The 19,570-nt window shown below is 31.6% G+C and overlaps 1 protein-coding gene across 1 annotated transcript; it reads right to left on the bottom strand.

Moving 5' to 3' along the window:
- Positions 1-5,324: 5,324 nt before the first annotated feature.
- On the bottom strand, positions 5,325-19,493 carry LOC135131276 (zinc finger protein OZF-like). The gene is made up of 3 exons (XM_064058947.1): positions 19,406-19,493; positions 13,025-13,910; positions 5,325-6,614 (listed from the first exon to the last, which is right to left on the bottom strand). The coding sequence occupies exons 2-3, from the start codon at positions 13,754-13,756 to the stop codon at positions 6,033-6,035; spliced, it is 1,314 nt and encodes a 437-aa protein (XP_063915017.1). The 5' UTR covers positions 13,757-13,910; positions 19,406-19,493; the 3' UTR covers positions 5,325-6,032.
- Positions 19,494-19,570: the final 77 nt, after the last annotated feature.

Raw genomic sequence — 19,570 nt, 5'->3', positions numbered from 1 at the left:
CAGGTAGAGCAGAATAAGCAACTAAAATATTTCTTACCTTACGTTCGAGAAGTAAAAACGCAAAAACACGTCTACTGGTATATAAAAATTGCCATTTTGTAATATTAGTTTCAAAAGTTTTGAGCGATATTTGACAGGTGTATGACGTCATCGATAATTTTTTAAATAGCACCTCCTACCTTTTTTTAGCATAAAGTCCCTTGAAAGAGAATTTTTGATATGCGGTTTAACCCAATTTACTGTCATAAGAAGAGAAAAAAGCCAAATGGGTGTTTTAAAATTTAAAAAAAATGCTTGTTCATATATATAATTCCGACCATAATTCTTCCTCTTATTTTTAAATTCCTGTTTCCATAAAAATTCGTACGTATTGGGCATATTCTGTAAGTAGGTAGAAAAGTAAAATTAAATTTCCAAGAATATTTTATTGTAGGTATGAAGGTTCGTTATTGTGAGTATTTCTTAGTAATCTTGGAATTTTTCAACCCGAAATCTTAGAAATTTAGGTAGGTACAATCGCACGCAAATGTTTTGAGCCTATGGGCGGATCATTTTTGCCGGTCGTCACCGAAGGAGGCGGTCCAAATCGTCCAAGGGCAGAATTTGTAGGTAGGCTCAAACTACAACGAAATTTACGTGTTGACCAAATTCTTACTCTGAATTAGTTTTAATTTTATAAATACCCTATCTAAAATGTTCAGAATATGATGAGTCTATACTTGTGATTTACCATTCCATTAATATTTTTTGGATTCGTTTATACATACAGGGTGACTCAAAAAAAATAATGACTGAGTCAATTTATTTTATTGAAGAAATCAAGAATTGCAAAACTGAATACTTTGAAATCTTGTCAATTAGTTAGAAAAAAAAACCTATTCTGCTCTAATAAAATCGAGAATATGCTCAAAATCACACTAATATTAGGTCTAATTGTGCCAACCATAGTTATAAAATTCATATTAAAATAAGTCACGGACATTTTTTGAAGTGTACTACATTTCAAAAAACAAAAAAAAATGTTCAGTTTATAAACTTCATAATTTTGGTTTAAAGTTTATCAATCATGTTTGACGCTTTACTTTATCCGTTTCATTTGTTATCCTTTACTGCGGTCTCTCTTGAGTCGAGGTGTAACACCGGACCGAACGGATAATTTATTACTTTCGACATCTTTTCGGTGACAAATTTAATCTTCGCATACTTCAGCGTAGTTTACAAAGAGTAAATTTTGAAATGGAACGAAAGTCGAAGAATACTTTCAAAGCCACGATCAAAATGTATTTGCTTATCTTCGCCAAAAAATGCATGACGTCATCGTAAAATTTGATATGATGAGTCTATACCTGTGATTTATCATTGCAGTAATATTTTTTAGATTTACTTATACAGCCTGTCTCAAAAAAAGATCACTTCGATTTTCGATTTTTCGTTTTTTCGACCAACCGTTTCATCTAATTAGATTTTTCAGTTTCAATTTTTCTATCAACTTTTCGATTTTATTACTTTCCAATTTTCTGATTTTTCAAATTTGCGGTATTTTGAATTTTCGAGTTTTTAGTTTTTTCGTTTTTCGATTTTTTAATTTTTCGTTTTTTTGATTTTTCGATGTTTCGATTTTTTGATTTGCCATTCTTTCAATTTTCGATTTTTCGTCTTTCCATTTTTAGATTTCTGGATTTTTCTGTTCGTCAGTTTTTAGATTTTGCAATTTTTTTGCATTTTTCGATTATATTTTACTTTCCGATCTTTTGATTTTTGAATTCTCTATTTTACGTTTTTAATTCTTCTATTCTCGATTTTTCGATTTTCCATTAATCAATAATTTTTCGATTTTCGTTTTTCCGCTTTTGTGGTTTTTCGATTTTTCTGTTTGTTTCAGTTTTTATGGTTCTGCAATTTGTTTTATTTTTCCATTTTTCGATTATTTTACTTTCCGATAGTTTGATTTTTGAATTTTCGGTTTTTCCATTTTTCGATTTGGGATTTTTCAATTTTTCGGTTTTTCAATTTTTCGTATTTTGATTTTCGATTTTTCACATTTGTGGATTTGTGTCCGTTTTTTCGATTTTTAGAATATTGATTAATCGAATTTTCGATTTTTCGATTATCATTTTTACGATTTTTCAAAATCTCGATATTCGAGTTTTCGATTTTCCATTTTTCAAATTTTCAATTTTTAATTTTGCTTTTTTCGATTGTTGCGTTTTAGAATTTTCCCTTCTTCAGCTTTTAGATTTCAATTTTGTTACTTTTTGATTTTTTTATTTCTTTTCGATCGTCGTTTTTTCGATTTTCATTTTTCCGATTTTTTGATTTTTCAATTTTTAGGCCTTGCAATTTTTTTACTTTTCGTTTTTTCGAGTATTTGTTTCATCGAATTTTCGATTTTTCGGTTTTTCCATTTTCCGATTTTCGATTTTCCATTTTTAGATATTTTTCGATTTTTTTTTATTTTTCGATTTTTCTGTTCGTCAGTTTTGAGACTTTGCAATTTTTACTTTTCCACTTTTCTATTAATTTAGTTTCGGATTATTCGATTTTCGATTTTTCGGTTTTTTAATTTGTCGATTCACGATATTCCGATTTTCGATTTTTCGATTTTCCAATCTTCGATTTTTCAATTTCCAGTTTTCGATTTTCTACTTTTTGATTTTACGATTTTTCGATTTTTCTGTTCGTCAGTTTTTAGGCTTTGCAATTTGTTTACTTTTCGATTTTTCGATTTTTGATTTTTCCATTTTTCGGTTTTTTGATTTTTCAATTCTCGGTTTTTCAATCTTGCAAATTTTCGATTTTTCAGATTTGTGAATTTCCAGTTTTTCGATCGACCTACGTATTAGATTCATTGAATTTTCGATTTTCGGTTTTTCCATTTTTAATTTTTGATTTTCCAGTTTTGTATTTTCTGTTTTTCGCATATCTGATTTATCAAATTTTCGATTTTTCGGCTTTTCGATTTTTCGATATTTGATTTTCGAATTTTCGATTGTTCAGTTTTCCATTTTTGAGCTTTTAGACTTCAATTTTTTTACTTTTCGATTTTCCAAATTTTCGAGTTTCAATTTTCAGATTTTTGATTTTTCGATTTTCTTTTTAAATCTTTGAATTTTTCGGTTTTGATTTTTCGAATTTTTGATTTTTAATTTTGCCATTCTTCGGTTTTTAGACTTCAATTTTCTTTCTTTTAATTTTTTCGATATTCTATTTTCCGCTTTTTTGATTTTTAATTTTGCCATTCTTCGGTTTTTAGACTTCAATTTTCTTTCTTTTAATTTTTTCGATATTCTATTTTCCGCTTTTAGAATTTTCGATTTTCAGTTTTCGATCATTAGAATTTTGGATTTTTCCGTTTTATTTTTCGAGTTTTAGAAAATTTGAGTAGTCGAATTTTCGATTTTTCAATTCATCGATTTTTCTATGTTCAATTGTTCAATTTAAATTTTGCGATTTTCAATTTGTCCATTGTCGATTTTTAGAATTTTCGGTTTTTCAGTTTTTCTATTCTCAACTGTTAGACTTCAATTTTGTTACTTCCCGATTTTTTGGTTTTCGATTTTCCAATTTTCAGAATTTCCAAGTTTCTTTATTCAGATTTTCGATTTTAGATTTTTCGAATTTTTGTTTTTCCAATTTTTTGCTTTTTAGATTTTCTGTTCGTTTCAGTTTTTAGGCTTTGCAATTTTTTTCTACTTTATATATTTTGATTATTTTAATTTCTGATTTTTTTATTTTTGTTTTTGATTTTTTTAATTTTCAATACTACAAATTTTTGACTTTTCGATTTTTTGGTTTTCCCGTTTTTCAATTTTCGATTTTTCGATTTTTGAGGTTTGTGAATTTCCACTTTTCGATCGACCTAGGTATTTGATTCATTGAATTTTCGATTTTTTGATTAGCCATTTTTAGATTTTCGATTTTTACGATTTGTATTTTTCGATTTTCTGTTTTTTGCATTAGTGAATTTCAGTTTTTCCGATTTTTGATTTTGCGCATATTTGATTAATCAAATTTTCGAAAAAGTTACCATGCTTACAAAAACTTCAAAACATCTACAATATTTCAAAGTATTCAGTTTTGCTATTCTTGATTTCTTCAATAAAATAAATTGACTCAGTCATTAACTTTTTTGAGACACCCTGTATAACCAAATCTAAAAAATATTAATGCAGTGATAAATCACAAATATAAAACTCATCATATTTTATACATTTAAGATAGGATTTATTCTGCAAAATTTTGAGGTGACGTCATAAATTTTTTAGAGGGGATAAGCAAATATATTTTAATTAAATCATGTTTATCATGACTTTAAAACATCTGCAAGATTTCAAATTATTCGATTTTGCAAATTCAAAATTAAATTGCAAAATATTGTTTCATAATTTTGATTTTTTTCCAAAATATAATAAAAACTCAACACGGAGTCATAAACTACATGTGTAGGACTATGTTACTGTATACAATTTAAAACCCATTTCCTATGCATAAATTTGAAGTGACGTCATCACATTATTGGTGGGGAGTATTTTATTTGAAAAAGTGATGAAATTTTTTATACGGAACAATTGGTCGAAAGATGTTATAAAGCAAAATAATTCATGTCCGGACCATCGTTACTCACGAACGAAAGTGACCATTATTTTATAACTGGTGTGAGCCATAAATATTTCTTACCAAATGTAAATTTCGTTGTAGTTTGAGCCTACCTACAAATTCTGCCCTTGAAGGATTTGGACCGCCTTCTTCGGTGAGGGCAGGCAAAAACGATCCGCCCATAGGCTCAAAACATTTGCGTGCGATTGTACTTCAAGGGGTGGTCAAATAAGCTTAAGGTATTTAAAAGGTGCTCTATTGTGTGGGCCATAAATTACAGCTTACCGCCTCAGCTAATATTTTGGGTTGCCTAACTTACCAAAATTTCCCCAAAATGCTTTTCAGTTTTTTTACAATAACTAAAAGAAGTAAAATTTTAACAGAAAACGAAGAATGGCGCCTAAAGCAGAAAAAAATTCTCTATCACCTCGATATTTTTTAAAAGCACACTGAGTTATAGTTTTCGCTAAAAATCCGCTGGGGTTTTACGCACTTTATTTTTTATTTTAAAAACTGCTACGTTTTTTAAAAAATACAAGACGCTTCCTTAAAGATTTTAATGTCATGAGCAGGCACATGTATCGCCCTGCTCTTCAACTGTTAAAATAAAGGCGCAAAATGGGTTGACGTTTTGCCTTATTTTGGCATCTTTTAATGACTGCGTGGCGGAGCCTTAAGGTTTTTACCTCGAGTTTTGGGGTAAGCGATCACCTAGATTAAATTGCAACGATTTTTAAGCTTTTATTTAGAGTGGGAGGGGATCAAAAATGGCCCATAACAATAATTACATCAAAAACTATACGTTTAGAAAATATAAAGATTAACACTTAGCCAGTGGTGGCGCGTTTTCTTTGCATGTTAGTGGAAAAATATGGCACCGCAAATTGCCGGTTAAAAGGAACACAAATGCACGTACTAACATAAAAAAAATAAAGTGCCCCCACTGTATAGTTCTGTATAAACATCATCACACCACAAGTATTAGTTTGGATAAAGAGTTGTGATGCCAAACAAGTTAGAAGACGAGTCTATAATTGCCACAAAAATTATTGCACTAGAACCTAGAGTGTAAAATAAAATCTCAACTAAAATTACTTCAACAAAAACTCTTTGGTAGTCTTATAAAATAGAAACTAAGAAAAAAATATAAAATAAAATAAAAAACAATAAAGCTAGTTGTACGCGTCCTCTGCACAAGTAAACCTTTTGGCTCATCCTTTGGTACTGTGACAATCATAGAGTGCTTTCGTTAAAGCTAGTTTTGATTTGTACTCGGGTTTACACCTTGGGCAAGAACAGTGCGGAAAAGCCATTGCTACCCGTCCAGGTACAATCTCCCAAAGAAAGCGCTACGCTAAAAACCGGGTACAAGACTTAGAATAGCAACAGTCACTTTAAGCTACCCTACATCTACATCTACATTGTACTACATTTGATTAAGATGTTAATTCCTCTAAAAGTTCTTCCGTGGACCTTTGTTCGTTCCGGAACTTCTCCATGTACTGCTTCGGCACCGTCCACTCCAGCAAGATCTCCACGTTCTTCTTCAGCTTCTGCGCCACGCTCAGCCCCAGGTCCCTGCACGGCTCCCGCCCCGAGCTCTCTATCGAGTCCACGAGGATGTCGTCGATGAGCCGCTTGTTGAAGCCCAGCTCCTCCAGGCGCTGCTGCGACGAGATCTTCTTGAGCAGGACGGCCAGCAGGAAGCGCATCTTCTCGAGGGACATGGGCGGCTCCACCGAGCTCGTCTGCAGGTCGGCTTTCTTGTCCAGGCTGGCGTAGTCTTTGCAGTTGGAGTAGTGGCCGTCGAGGTCGTTCTTCGTCTGGTGGAAGCTCCGGCAGAAGCTGCACACGTACGGCTTCGAGCTCTTGTGGATGCAGAGCATGTGCTTCTTGAGGTGCGGTAGTTGGGAGAAAGACACGTTCTCGCAGAGGACGCAGACGAAGGGCTTCTCGCCGGTGTGCCGCCGGATGTGCAGCTTGAGCGCGGTGGAGTGGGCGAAGGCCTTCCAGCAGACCTGACGAAAGAAAGTTAGTGGGGTGTTCGTGGAGGTGAGAAACGCGGAGGATCGGACGAAGTCCGGAAACTGACAACGAGGTCGTTTACCGAACAGATGGAGCGGTCACGTGTCTACAAAGTAGGCGTTCACTGCATTAATATGAATAATAAAAAAATAGTCGAAAGTTATTTCGACAGAACTTCCCTCGCTTCTGAAGTGCAGTCCAGAAATACTGTTTCTCTCAAAAATTGATAAAATTTGATATCGCGGAATTTTATTTTTTTTGGGATAGTGATAACTCTATGGAGTAAAAACAATATAGAAGAATAGAAAAAAAAACGATTTCTTAAAAAGACACTTGGGGCCCCCGAGAAGGTTTCACATTCTTAAAAAAAAGATAGTTGGGAGCCCCGAGAAGATTTTACATTTTTAGAAAAGACAATTTGAACCCCCGAGAAGGTTAAAAAAAATCGAAAAAGCAATAAATTCTGCAAATATCCAAAACATCTAAAAAACACAAGAAGTAAATACATGAAACACAAAAAACTTAATAATTTCAAAAATCTAAAAAAATCGAAAATATCTCAAAATCCAAAAAGTAGAAAATTGAACATTATTAAAATTATCCGAAAAAAATGGAATAAATCCAAAAAAAGTTCCAAACAACCCAAGAAGGACTCTAAAACACCAAAAAAACTCAAGATATTCAATAATTCCAAAAATCCAAAAACCAAACAATTAAATGCAAGTAAGAAACCCAAGAAACTCAAGAAAGCCAATAATCCAAAAAATCATAGAATTTGGAAATTTCAAATAATCTAAAAAAATCCAAGAAACTAAATAAAAAAACAACTCCCAATAATTTCAAAAATCCGAGTCGAAAATATCCCAAAAATAAAAAAATTAGAAAATAAAATGCAAAAAAAACCAAAATTATGCAAATAATTCAAGAAAAAATAGGAAAAAAATCAATAAATCAAAAAAATATAAAAAATCTACACAAAAAAAACGGAGGAATTCAAAAAATCGAAAAGGCCATATTCTCAAAATAATCAAAAAAAATTAAAAAACAAGAAATGCACGAACCCCAGAAAATCAATGATTCCAAAAATTCAAAAAATCAAAAATATCTTAAAAATCCAAAAAACAAACGCAAAAATCTAAAAGATCCAAACAATAAAAAAAATCGAAAGAACCCAATAAGGAATTCAAAAAACCCCCAAAAAATTTAAGAAATCCAATAATTACAAAAATCCCAAAAAATACAAACAAATCAAAAAAAAAAAATGCGAGGAACCCAAGAAACTTAAGAAATCAAAAATATCCCAAAAATTAAAAAAAATATATAAAAAATCAATAAACCAAAAAAAAAACAAAAATATAAAAAATCAATAAACCAAAAAAAAAAAAAAAACAAAAAATATAAAAAATCTAGACAATAAAAAAAAACGGAGGGACCCGAAAAATTTAAAAAACAAGAAATACACGAAATCCCAAAAAATTAATGATTCCCAAAATTCAAAAAATCAAAAGTATCTTAAAAATCCAAAAAAAAGCAGCAAAATAAAAATTATCCAAATCCAAAAAATTGAATGAATAAAAAAAATCCAAAAAACAAAAATCTAAAAGATCCAAACAACAAAAAAATTGAAATAACCCAATAAGGAATTCAAAAAACCCCAAAAAATTTAAGAAATCCAAAAATCCCAAAAAATACAAATAAAAAAATTCTAAAAAATTTCAAAAAAAAACAAGAAATGCGAGGAACCCAAAAAACTTTATATGTAATTCCAAAAATCAAAAATATCTCAAAAATCCAAAAAAAAAAAACAGAAAAATAACAATTATCCAAATAATCCATGCAAAAATGGAATAAAAACGTAAAAATCTAAAAAATCTAAACAATCAAAAAATCCAAAGAACCCAAGAAAGAATTCAAAAAAACCCAAAAAACTCAAGAAATCCAATAATTCCAAAAAATCCAACAAATCAAAAAAGCAACAATTTCTGAAAAATTCCAAAAAAAAAAAAAACAAAAAATGCGAAGAACCCAAGAAACTTAAGAAATCCAATAATCCATCATAGAATTTGAAAAGTTCAAATAATTTAAAAAAACTAATAAACCAAAAAAATTACTCAAGAACTCCAATAATTCCAAAAATCCAAAGAATCAGGAAATTAAAATAAAAAAAATATGTAAATAATACAAAAAATTGAACAAATCGATTAAACCAAAAAGAAACAAACCTAAAAAAATATAAAAAATCCGTACAATAAAAAAATACAAAAAAAAAACGGAGGAATCCAAAAAACTGAAGAAACTCAAGAAATCGAATAATTCCACAAATCCACAAAAATTCAACAAATACAAAAAGCAAAAAATTCAAAAGAATTCCCAAAACAACAAAATCCAAGAAACTAAATAAAAAAACAACTCCCAATAATTTCAAAAATCCGAATCGAAAATATCCCAAAAATAAAAAAAAAAATTGAAAAAAAATCAATAAACAAAAAAAAAAAATATAAAAAATCCAGACAATAAAAAAATCGAAAAGGTCGTAAATTCTAAAAATCTAAAAACAAGAAATGTGCGAAACCCCAAAAAATTCAAAAAATCAAAAATTTCTTAAAAATTCAAAAAAAGCAGGAAAATAAAAATTATTCAAATCCAAAAAATTGAATGAATAAAAAAAATCCAACAAATCAAAAAAATCTAAAAAAATCCAAAAAATCATACGAGTTTGAAAATTTCAAATAAACTAAAAAATCCAAGGAACCCAAGAAACTAAAAAAAAAAACTCAAGAATTCCATAATTCAATAATCCGAATCGAAAATTTCCCAGTAATCAAAAAAAAAAAGAAAAACTAAATAAAATTATCCAAATAATCTAAAAATTATAATAAATCAATAAATTCAAAAACAAACCCAAAAAATATAAAATCAACCAAACAATCAAAAAAAAAAAAAAACGGAGGAATCCAAACAACCGAAGAATCTCAAGAAATCCAATAATTCTAATACAAACGGCAATAAATTTTAAACAATTCCAAAACATCTAAAAAATACAAGATGTACATGAAACACAAGAAACTTTTTAATAAATTTTAAAAATGTAGAAAAATCGAAAATATCTCCAAATCCAAAAAAGTAGAAAATTAAAAATTATATCCACATTATCCAAAAAATGGAATAAATCCAAATGAAAATCCAAAGAACCCAAGGAGGAATCCAAAAAACACCAAAAAAATCAAGATATTCAATAATTCCAAAAATCCAAGAAATCAAAAAAACAAGAATTTCTAAAAAATTTAAAAAATGCAAAAAATGCATAGAGCCCAAGAAACTCAAGAAATCGAAGAAACTAAAAAAACAACTCAAGAATTCCAATAACTTCAAAAATCAGAATCGAAAATATCTGAAAAATCCAAAAAATCAGAAAATAAAAAGCAAAAAAAAACAACAAAATTATGCAAATAATCCAAAAATAGAACAAACAATAAAACAAAAAAATAAATAAATAAAAACATGAGACAATAAAAAAACGGAGGAATCCAAAAAATCGGAAAGGGCGTAGATTCAAAAAAAAAAAAAAATCAAAAAAACAAGAAATTCACGAAACCCAAAAAACTTTATAACTCCAACAATCCAAAAAATCAAAAATATCTCAAAAATCCAAAAAAACGTAAAAATTTAAAAAACCCAAACAATCAAAAAATCCAATAATTCCAAAAATCCCAAAAAATCCAACAAATCGAAAAATTCTAAAAAATTCCAAAAAAAAAAAACAACAAGAAAAACGAGGAACACAAGAAACTCAAGAAATCCAATCATCCAAAAAATCGTTTCAATAATCCCAAAAATCCAAAAAATCCAAAAAACAAAAATCTCTAAAAAATTCAAAAAAATGTAAAAATGCATGGAACCCAAGAAACTCACGAAATCCAATAATCCAAAAAATCATTGAATTTGAAAATTCAAATGACCTAAAAAAAATCCAATAAACTAAAAAAATAACCCAAGAATTCCAATGACTTAAAAATCCGAATCGAAAATATCCCAAAAATCCAAAAAATCAGAAAATAAAAAGCAAAAAAAAAAACAAAATTATGCAAATAATAAAAATAAAGAATAAATCAATAAACCAATATATATATATATAAAAAATTTAGACAATAAAAAAACGGAAGAATCCAAAAAAAATCCAAAAAAATCGGAAAGTGCATAAATTCAAAACAAAACAAAAATCTAAAAAACACCAGAAATGCACCAAACCCAAAAAACTTGATAATTCCAAAAATCCAAAAATATCTCAAATACCCAAAAAAGCAGAAAAATAAAAATTATCCAAATAATCCAAAAATGGAATGAAACAAAAAACCAAAAAATTTAAAAAATCCAAACTATCAAAAAATTCAAAGAACCCAAGAAGGAATTCAAAAAACCCCAAAAGACTCAAGAAATCCAATAAATCCTGCCTAAGAATCAGAAAATTAAAAAAAATGCAAATAATCCAAAAAATTGAAAAAATCAACAAAAAATCCAACAATCCAAACAAAAAAATAAAAAAAAAAAACACCGGAGGAATCCAAAAAACTGAAGAAACTCAAGAATTCCAATAATTCTAAAAATCAAAAAAAAAAAAATCCAAAGAACCCAAAAATGAATCCAAAAACTCCAAAAAACTCAAGATATTCAATAATTCCAAAAATCCAAAAAAATCCACTAAATTCTAAAAAAATTAAAAAAATGCAAGAGATGCATGGAACCCAAGAAATTCAAGAAATCCAATAATCCAAAAAATCATAGAATTTGGAAAGTTCAAATAACTTAAAAAAGTCCAAGAAACTAAAAAAACAACTTCAGAATGCCAATGACTTAAAAAATCCGAATCGAAAAAAATCTAAAAAAACACAAGAAATGCACGAAACCCAAAAAACTTTATTCCAAAAATCCAAACAATCAAAAATACTCAAAAACCCAAAAAAGGCACAAAAATAAAAATTATCCAAATAATCCTAAAAATGGAATGGGGAAAAACAAAAGAACGTACACATCTAAAAAATCCAAAGAACCCAAGAAGGAATTCAAAACACCCCAAAAACTCCAGAAATCTAATAATTCCAGTAATCCCAAAAAATCCAACAAATCCAAAAAGCAAAAAGTTTTAAACAATTCCACAAAAGATAAAACAAGAAATGCAAGGAACCCAAGAAACTCGAGATATCCAATAATAAAAAAAAATAAATAAATAAATTTGAAAATTTCAAATAAACTAAAAAATCCAAGAAACTAAAAAAAAAAAAACTCGGAAGGTTTAACACTAAACAAAGACATTTGGGCCCCCCGAGAAAATTTTACACTTTTAAATAAAGAAGGGAGTATTCTCACCTTTTCGAGAAAGTGGGGTAATTTCATCAATAAAAAAATTGTTAGGACGTCATAAATATAGATAATACACAATGTGAGAGACAAAAAAAAAGATAGGCCAAGTTTGGAATCGAGCGTGCGATGTCCTGTCCACATTCCTGACTTGTAACCACTAAACCACGACCGGGATACCTTACGCTAATGGTAAATTGTTACTATACGGTGCATTATATTTTTGCAAAAATTTAGACGGTTAGGGAAAAACTCAAAGCAGATTCGTACACCACACTTATAATACTATATATTGTTCTATAATAGTTAAATCAAATAAACATAGAATTTTTTTAAATGATGTGATCAAATTGTTGTGGGGATGATCAGCAAAATTTTGGTTAGCATTTAATCATCTACATGATATTTCTACTATACGTACAAAATTTGACAACAATCGGTCTAGCAGTTTCGGAGGTTACTACTTTTCTCGTACTCTAGGGGTCATGAAACATCGAAAAAATATAAAAGTGGCCATTCGTCCGATGGACTCGATTACAATACTTCCTTAGCTTACGCTCGGGAAGTAAAAAAACTTTATTTTGCTTTATTAGGTTTTTTACAATAAAAAAAATTGGTCGAAGGTTATTTTGCCAGAAGAATCCTTAAAAATACAATATTGCACTTTTACAACTCCATCTGCTCGAAGTATACATGCAAGGGTTTTAACCAGAAACTTTGGAAAATTCAGGACTTACAAAATACGGAATAATGAACACAGGTAGGTTAAAAATTAAAGTGAGATTAAATTAGTAGTAGGGGAGTAGATTTATTCTAGTTTACGTGTAGTTTCCAGACCTCTGTTTCTACGACCCCGGGACAGACCAAATTTTGGTGTCGATTCTGGCTACTACACTAACGGAGTAGCTTGTGAAGCGTTAGTTACTAGTCGATCGTCGCCTGAGAACTGGTTTGTGTAACACTAGAGGCGAAAATCCTGCGGTCAGCGTCTGGTTTACGCGACAAACCAGTTCCCAGACGCCCGACCGCCGCCTACAACCGCCTTCACCTGACACCTGTACGGCTTCTCCCCCGAGTGTATCCTCTGGTGCACCGTCAGCTGCGACCGCTGCGCGAACCTGGCGCCGCAGTGGCCACACCCGTGCGGTTTGTCTTTCTTGTGCACCCTCATGTGCTGCGGCAGGTGACCCTTCAGCTGCTTGTTGCATATCTTGCAGTGGAAGGCCTTCAGGTTGCCGTGGTAGCACGTGAGGTGCTTCTTCAGCGCGTCCCTCCGGTAGAACTTCTTCCCGCAAATGTCGCACACGTAGTCCCTGATCTCCAGGTGGCCCTTGATGTGCAGCTTGAGGTTGGCCGAGCACGTGAAGGCCGCTTTGCAGATGCTGCACGTGTAGGGCTTGACCCCCGTGTGCGTGCGCATGTGCTGCACCAGCTGCCCGCCGCGGGCGAAGGTCTTCGGGCACACCCGGCACTGGTAGGGTTTGACCCCAGTGTGGATGCGGATGTGGAGACGCAGGCGCTCCTTCACCGGGAACTCTTTGTTGCAGTAGTGGCAGACGTAGGTCTGGAGGGTCGGCAGGCCGATCTGGTGCTTGGCCGCCACGTGGTTCTTGAGCGAGCCGGCCTGCCGGAAGCCCTGGTTGCACTCCTTGCACACGTACGGCCGCTCGTCCGTGTGCACCCGTAGGTGCTTCTTGAGGTCGTGCTTTGTGAGGAATTTCTTTTGGCATACCGTGCACTCGTGTTTGCGCACCTTCTCTTTGGCTTGCGCGTTAGTCATTTGTGTTTGATGGCTTTGTGACTAGAATGTGTTAACATGCAACCCTGCACCCTGTGCGTACAGTTTTTCCCCCAACCACCAAAGAAAGATTAGTAGTGTGATCTAAAGAGGAGGCTCCATCGCCGTGTCGGGAAAAAACGAACCATCACCTCACCTGCAAGAAGGATCGAGTGAACCGACTCGACTACTGTTATCGGGGGGAGGAGGACAGCTGCGGAACTGATTCAGAGGGTTAGATTAGGAGAGTGCAGTGCCTCGAGACGTTTGAGAGGAAGAAGTGATGTTAGAGGCGACAGGAAGAGTAGGAGATGAACCCGGAAGGTTAAAACTTAGTGCTAAAGTCAAATCATCTTAATGATCGACAGATGGGTTAATGATGTACAAGAAAAGTACAGAAATGGAAAAATCATTAATGGGAGAAGAATACTGTGAGTGTGTTATACCTCTACTATGTCATTACAAAGTTACCACCAAAGACGATGAACTAATAATTAAAGAGACGCGTTAGTAGGCTATGACAATACAGCGCTGCGTAGTTGGGTGGCAGAACTAAAGTTTTCACAGATAAAAACAGAGAACGCCACCCACATTTGAAAACTGAATTTCGACATAAAAAAAGTCATGAAAAAAATATTTATGTTTATTATAAAGGAAGATAATAGATAGTCAAAATAAATGACAAACAAAACATGTTTTTTATTTTTCTTTCCAATCTACTAAAGAACACATAATTAACCCCGCCCACCCACCCCGCCTTCATTTCAGTGATTCATTTTGTCTGGTCTAAATGAAACAGAAATAAAATTGTTAGAATGAAAAGAGTGCGGGGGTGGGTATAACGTGCTTAAGATAAAACTGATTTTAGCAAATGACATACCTTCTAAGAACATAAAGGGCGGGTGGGCGGGGCTAGTACTTAGTAAAGTAAGACTGATTTTGGGAAATGATATTTCCTCTAAGAATATAGAAGGCGGATGGGGGAGCTAGACTGATTTTGGAAAATGACATAATTTCTCAGATAATAAAGAGAAAGGCGGGGTTAGTACTTGGTAAAATAAGACTGCTTTTGGCAACAAATCAAAACAGCAAAAAATTCGAAAAAAAAAAAACAAAAAATGCAAGGAACCCAAGAAACTCGAGATCTCCAATAATCCAAAAAAATTATAAATTTGAAAATTTCAAATAAACTAAAAAATCCAAGGAAACCAAAAAGCAAAAAAAAACTCGATAAGGTTTCACATTTTTATAAAAGACAGTTGGGACCCCCGAGAAGGGCTCACATTAAAAAAAAAGACGTTTGGGGCCACAGAGAGGGTTTCACATTCTTAAAAAATTACATTTGGGGAACCCAAGAAGGTTTTACGTTTTTAAAAAAGACAGTTGGCACCACTGAGAAAGTTTCACATTCTTAAAGAATTAAGAAATACATGAAACATAAGAAACTTTATGATTTCAGAAGTCTAAAAAATCGAAAATATCCCAAAATTCCAAAATCTAAATAAAGCAGAAAATTTAATATTATCCAAATAATCAAAAAATTGGAATAAATCCAAAAAAAAAAAGAAAAAATAAACGCAAAAATCCAAAGAAATCAAAAAATTAATAAAAAAAACAAAAACTTAAGATATTGAATAATTCCAAAAATCCAAAAAAACTCAACAAATCCAAAAAGCAAAAAATTCGAAAGAATTCCAAAAAATGCAAGAAATGCAAGGAACCCAAGAAACTCAAAAATCCAATAATCCAAAAAATCATAGTGAAAATTTCGAATAATCTAAAAAAACCCATCAAACTAAAAAAATTACTCAAGAACTCCAATAATTCCAAAAATCCAAACAATAAATTAATACAAAAAAAAAAAAAAAAATCGAAAAGCCGAAAAATTCTAAAAAAATCCAAAACATCTAAAAAACAGAAGAAACTTAATAATTCCAAAAATCTAAAAGAATCGAAAATATTTCAAAATCCAAAAAAGTGGCAAATTAAAAATTATCCACATCATCCAAAAAATGGAATAAATCCAAATGAAAATCCAAAGAACCGAAGAAGGAATCCAAAAAATCGCAAAAAACTCAAAAAATCGAATAATCCAAAAAATCAGTGAAAATTTCGAATAATCTAAAAAAATCCATCAAACTAAAAAAATTACTCAAGAACTCCAATAATTCCAAAAATCCAAAGAATCAGAAAATAAAATGAAAAAAACAAAAACAAAATTATGTAAATAATCTAAAAAATTGAATAAATCAATAAAACCAAAAAAAAAACAAAAAATATAAGAAATCCAAACAATAAATTAATACAAAAAAAACCGGAGGAATCCAAAAAACTGAAAAAGTTCAAGAAATCCAAAAATTCTATTAATCCAAAAAACAAAACAAAAAAAAAAAAATCGAAAAGCCCATAAATTCTAAAAAATCCAAAACATCTAAAAAAACACAAGAAACGTAATAATTCCAAAAATCTAAAAGAATCGAAAATATCTCAAAATCCAAAAAAAAAGTGGCAAATTAAAAATTATCCACATCATCCAAAAAATGGAATAAATCCAAATGAAAATCCAAAGAACCCAAGAAGGAATCCAAAAAATCCTAAAAAACTCAAAAAATCGAATAATCCAAAAATTCATAAAATTTGAAAATTTCAAATAATCTAAAAAAATACAGAAAGCTAAAAAACTTCCAAGAACATAGAACCTGCTTAAGATTAAGATAAGACTGATTTTGGCAAATAACATACATTCTAAGAAAATAAAGAGCGCGTGGGCGGGGCTAGAACTTGCTTAAGATAAGACTAATTTTGGCAAATGATATACCTTCCAAGAAAATAAAGGGCGGGTGGGCGGGGCTAGTATTTGGTAAAATAAAACCACCCGCCCTTTATTTTCTTAGAAGGTATGTCATCTGCCAAAAATCAGTTTTATCTTAAGAAGCTTCTAGCCCCGCCCACCCACCCTCTGTATTTTTAGAGATACATTATCTGCCAGAATCAGTCTTATTTTACCAAGTACTAGCCCCACCCACCCGCCCTTTATTTTCTTAGAAGGTATGTCATCTGCCAAAATCAGTTTTTTCTTAAGCAGCTTCTAGCCCCGCCCACCCGCCCTCTGTATTTTTAGAGATACATTATTGTCTGCCAGAATCAGTCTTATTTTCCCAAGTATAATTTTAGTACTTATAATATCTAATTTATAAAATTTTGAGAATGAATGATTTATTTTGATTGAAGTCGCAGGTTTTCGAAAATAAGGATTTCACCATATTTTAGCATTCACGAAATAGTTTTACCATTTTTAGTTTCTGAGATCTTTAGAAAAAATTGAAATATTTTTATTATCAAAATTAAATGGGAGTATTATTTTAGAATTTTTTATTTATATGTAATTTTATTCTTTTTGTAACTTGTGTAGGTTTTAATGTCAGGTCATGACGTTTTGTCGAAATACCCATATGATTGGATATTTAAAAACATCCAAATATTGTTCTTCTTTTTCTACCTCATTCAAAAAAAAAATTATTCTTAAATTTTTAGACCTGGTTAGGTAGAGGATATAGTATTTTCCAAAATCAGTTTTATCTCAAGCAGGTTCTAGCCCCGCCCACCCGCCCTCTGTATTCTTAGAGATACATTATCTGCCAGAATCAGTCTTATTTTACCAAGTACTAGCCCCACCTACCCGCCCTTTATTTTCTTAGAAGGTATGCCAAAATCAGTTTTATCTTAAGCAGGTTCTAGCCCCGCCCACCCACCCTCTGTATTCTTAGAAATACATTATTTGCCAGAATCAGTCTTATTTTACCAAGTATTAGCCCCGCCCACCCGCCCTTTATTTTCTTAGAAGGTATGTCACCTGCCAAAGTCCGTTTTATCTTAAGCAGGTTTTAGCCCCGCCCACCCGCCCTCTGTATTCTTAGACGATATATGATTTGCCAAAATCAGTCTTATTTCACCAAGTATAATTTTAGTACCTATAATATCTAATTTATAAAATTTTGAGAATGAATTATTTATTTTTATCGAAGTCTCAGGTTTTAGAAAATAAGGATTTCACAATAGTTTTACCATTTTTAGTTTCTGAGATCTTTTGAAAAAACTGAAATATTTTTAATATCAGAATTAAGTGGGAGTATTATTTTAGAATTTTTTATCTATATGTAATTTTATTCTTTTTGTAACTTGTAGGTTTTCATGTTAGGTCATGACGTTTTGTCGAAATATCTATATTATTAGATATTTAAAAACGTCCAAACATTGTTCTTGTTTCTGTACCTCATTCAAATAAAAAATCATTCTTAAATTTTTAGACCTGGTTACGTAGAGGATATATCATTTGCCAAAATCAGTTTTATCTTAAGCAGGTTCTAGAGCCGCCCACCCGCCCTTTATTTTCTTAGAAGATATGTCATCTGCCAAAGACCGTTTTATCTTAAGCAGGTTCTAGCCCCGCCCACCCGCCCTCTGTATTCTTAGCGATACATTATTTGCCAGAATCAGTCTTATTTTACCAAGTGCTAGCCCCACCCACCCGCTCTTTATTTTCTTAGAAGGTATGCCATTTGCCAAAATCAGTTTTATCTTAAGCAGGTTCTAGCCCCGCCCACCCGCCCTCTGTATTCTTAGACGATATATCATTTGCCAAAATCAGTCTTATTTCACCAAGTATAATTTTAGTACCTATAATATCTAATTTATAAAATTTTGAGAATGAATTATTTATTCTGAGATCTTTAGAAAAGACTGAACAGCAAAACTAAATAGAAGAATTATTTTAGGATTTTTTATTTATATGTAATTTTATTCATTTTGTAACTTGTAGGTTTTTAATAAATGTTAGATATGGTTGATATATTGTTCCTCTTTTTGGACTTCATTTAAATAAAAATTTATTCTTAAACTTTTAGACCTGATTAGTTCTGCCATCCAACGGTGTAGGCGCCACTTATAAATAATGTCACCATAACGTCGCCATGGAAGCCACCCCTCTTTTATTAATAGTTCATCCTCTTTGGTTGCTACACTCAAAAATCTATAGCAAAATTAAAGGCCGCTCTAAACCCGGATGATTTCCTTTATCCTGCCTCACAAAGCTACTGTAACTTGGTTAATATTTACTTAAATTTTTGAAGTAACGTCATCAACTTTATTTCCATGACTTTTTCTTGTACACACTACATTTCAACAGTTTTTTAATAACCTTTGATAAATACTCAAGATGCCGGTTGTTGAATATAAATGGGCGGAGCTTAAAATACGAAGGACCGCCCACAACACCTGCTGTGGGCGGAGTTACAACCTCACCACGCACACTACGTTTTCACTTACCAGCAGTAAAAATTTACGGAAAATATCGACATCATGCTTTGTGCACCACTTAACCCATTTAACTTTAAAAAACTAAAAATACGAACGTTGCAAGTAAAAGTTCTCCTTTGAAAAAACTTCGAATCCCACATTGACATACTCCTCCTCGAGCGGCCCGATCTTCCGCAGCATCCACGTACAGCTCCATCGAAGAAATGGTATAAAAATACCATAAATATTTATGCAATAGTTTACAAACAGATGACTAATGACAGAAACTTGCAAAGTAAACAACACTGGCAATCGTGCAATATATGCATTAAAATCAACAAAAAAGTCTCCACTCACCAATAAAACGACCATCCTGTGTGAATTTCGATGGAAACCAGTGAAAATTTTGTTTTAGTTTACCATTGTGGCTGCTTTTGGTGTTTTTCGCACAACTGTCACATCTGGTGACATTTGAAAATCCCCAAACTGTCACTTCGTGACAACGCGCCAAATTCAAATCAC

This window comes from Zophobas morio, unplaced genomic scaffold (genome assembly GCF_036711695.1).
Source record: "Zophobas morio isolate AGI-343-1 ecotype UQ-CSIRO unplaced genomic scaffold, CSIRO_AGI_Zmor_V1 ptg000020l, whole genome shotgun sequence".
Taxonomy (NCBI): Eukaryota; Metazoa; Arthropoda; class Insecta; order Coleoptera; family Tenebrionidae; genus Zophobas; species Zophobas morio.
Note: the sequence above shows the minus strand (reverse complement) of the source record. Positions and strands in the feature narration are given on the sequence as shown.

Bases quoted from the DNA above. Each gene is read 5' to 3' on its own strand.
- LOC135131276 (XM_064058947.1), bottom strand. From the start codon at position 13,756: ATGACTAACGCGCAAGCCAAAGAGAAGGTGCGCAAACACGAGTGCACG. The intron at 6,615-13,024 runs GTGAAGGCGGTT...TTCTTTCGTCAG, and splicing joins AGAAGCCGTACAGGTGTCAG to GTCTGCTGGAAGGCCTTCGC.